Source organism: Geospiza fortis, unplaced genomic scaffold (genome assembly GCF_000277835.1).
Source record: "Geospiza fortis unplaced genomic scaffold, GeoFor_1.0 scaffold138, whole genome shotgun sequence".
Lineage (NCBI taxonomy): Eukaryota > Metazoa > Chordata > Aves > Passeriformes > Thraupidae > Geospiza > Geospiza fortis.
In genome coordinates this window covers 5,245,051-5,247,698 of record NW_005054307.1, presented here as the reverse complement: position 1 = coordinate 5,247,698, position 2,648 = coordinate 5,245,051, and the positions used below count along the sequence as shown (strand labels likewise).

Below are 2,648 nucleotides of genomic sequence, written 5' to 3'. Positions count from 1 at the left end.
CGACGGGCGGGCGGCCATAGACTCTGAGCGTTCATCGAGGTCGGGGCCATGAGACGGGGACCCCGCCGAGGGCATTTCTTTCTTATCCTCACCAGGGGAGGGATGCCAGGCTTTTCCCGACCTGCCCAACACCAACCCGCTCTGGGAGGAGGAGAAATTAAGCAGGGAGGGGGACCAGCATGGAAACCAAGCCGAGCTGACCCGGCTGGTTTGGAGAGGAGAGCGATGCCTAGTCCAGCGGCCGCGGTGAGAATTCCCATTTCTGGCCGGCATTCCGCCTTCCCGGAGCTGTTTCAGCGCTGTCCGTCCGGGCCGTCCCGGCCGCGGCAGGTTACCGTAACCCAACAGCCCCGCGGCAGCTCCTCAGAGAAAGGGGTGGGTGGACCCACCTGGGAAATTGACTTCCACCTCCTGTGTCCAAACCTTTCTGCAAAGGGAAGTGACCTCCGGGAGGGGAGAATTTCTTACTGCAGGTTGAATGCTTGTCTAGAGGGAAATGAGGAAAAGAGCTGAAGAAAATGAAAGGGTCAAGTTTAAAAAAAATTTTTGCACAGGATGGAATTGAGCAGAAGAGATGAAGCCGAGCTCCTCGTCAGCCCCAGGGTCGTGCGAAGTCCCTGAAACCTTGCGAGTTAAAAGAGCAGGAGACGGTCCCCAGAAGGGCGGAAGAGATGGGGCACGGCGACCGCTCTCCGGCGGCGGGCAGGGTGGGCAGCAGTGCCTCCGGCACCCCCGCAGCCTCCCCGGCGTGCAGGGAGCACAACCGAACAAACTGGTCTATTGTACTGCAAGACATTTACCAACCCCCAAACCTGCTACAAAACAGCAAACGCGGGCTTCTTTCTTTGGGGAGAAAACTGCGCAAACCACAATCACGCACACGCACAAAACATGGCAGGCAGGAGAGGAAGGAGAAAAAAGGAGGGGGAGGGCAGCGGGGAGGAAGACTGGAGATAGGTAAGTGCGCCCCAGGGCAGGAGCGTGCCTTTTCAGGCCTCGCCTCCCCCCCTTCCAGCACTCTCCCCGCCAGCCTCAGCTGCCAGAGGGGCATCTTTCATCTCGGGGATCCTTCCAGCGACGCCTTTGGCACGTTCACTGCTGCCGCCGTGCCCCGCACGGCCGTGGGTTACCGCTGCCCCCTGGGATGGGGGTCCCCGTGGGAATGTGCGCCGCCGCGGGGGCCCCGAGCCAGGATTTCGACTGGGAGAGAGGGAGCCCATGCTCCGTGCGGGGGTCCGCGCCATGGGCAGCACTCCGGCCATCTCGCCAAGCCGTGCCCCCAGCACTGGGCAGCGCCAGCGACAGCTTTGACGCAAGGGTTTTCCCCTAAATCGTGTAGAAATAAAACAAAAACAGTAAAAGTACCTCTGAAACGTTCCTCCTTCAGTCGAAGCCGCCGCAGGCTTTTAGCAGGAGCGAGGGGAGCGGGGCCCTCATTTTATTCTTTTCTCATATTTAGTGGCTCCCTTTGACGGAAACGTAATTTGTATAATTAGCCGAGCGCACACGGGCGACTGATGGGCTGTGGAGTGTGCAGCTCTCGACGCTAATTGCTCTCAGGAAAGGATTCAGGGCGGCTTAAGGCAAGAGATTCGCTTTCTCGCATCAGGATGGGCAGCTTTCCCTTCAGCTTACAGCACTGTGCAGTGGGATGGACGCGCTCTTGCCAGAGCCCCTTTCCCAGCGGGGAGAGAGCACCACGGGTACCTGCAAGGGCCAGATCCTGCCAGACTGTGGTGGCACTGCACGGCACTGGAACAGAACATGAACTCCCAGCTCCCGTCCTCTTTCCTCACTTTCTTTCTGAAAGCAAATTAGTATTATATTTTTTTCCTCTTATTAATAGAAGAAGGGGTAATTTGGAAACATTTCTCTTGGTCGAAATAATTTTATTTTATTCAGAATATACAGTTTAATTCCTCTATCTACAATTATTTACAGGGTTAAAATAACATTGAAAAAAGTCTCTGGAAAAGTTGAGGTCAAAGATTTCAAGGCACCAATGATAGTGTCCACAGCTGAGCCAAAAAACGTCCATATTGTATAAAAAAGGGTTTCCTTTGAAATGCAATAAGTTACATGCACAAGCTTTACACATTTTAATCTTTTTGTTTGTTTCTTTTCCCTTTTAAAAATTCCCCATATGCATTCCTTTTGTATTATTCCTTAACAGTAAAACACAGGAGTCCAAGGAACAACAAAAAATAATAAAATAATAAGGGTCAGGCTCTAATAAATCGTCCCAGAGGCCAGCGCTAACGGGTGCTGTAGGGAGCCGTGGGGTTGGAGATGAGAGTTGATGGAGTTGGCAGCGGGGTACCAGGAAGTGGAGCTCTCCAGGTAGCTGGATGCAGGGGACGGGTTGGAGTTTGGAGGGTGAGCGTGTGCGTGGGCATGGTGGCTGAGGGAGCGGGACGAGCCCTGAGGTTCCCAAACCGCAGGTGACTGTGGAGAGTTGCAGGCCATGGGGTCGCTGGAGCTGGGACTGTGCTCCGGAGGCATCTCCCCGTTTTTCATGATCTTCTTGATCTTGGATCTTTTATTCTGAAACCAGATTTTCACCTGGGAGCGGGGCGGGAGGAGAGGATAAGGGAGGAAAGGGGGAGTGGGGAGGGAAAGCAACACCATTAATGCCCGCCTGGCAAGCC

The 2,648-nt window shown here is 54.6% G+C and overlaps 1 protein-coding gene across 1 annotated transcript in view; it reads right to left on the bottom strand.

Moving 5' to 3' along the window:
- Window positions 1–1,872: 1,872 nt before the first annotated feature.
- DLX5 (distal-less homeobox 5) overlaps window positions 1,873–2,648 on the bottom strand; it is a 1,414-nt gene continuing 638 nt past the window's right edge. Inside the window, exon 2 of the mRNA XM_014312137.1 lies at window positions 1,873–2,562. Coding sequence (XP_014167612.1) covers window positions 2,230–2,562 — 333 coding nt within the window. The 3' untranslated portion in view covers window positions 1,873–2,229. The remainder of the gene's footprint in view (window positions 2,563–2,648) is intronic.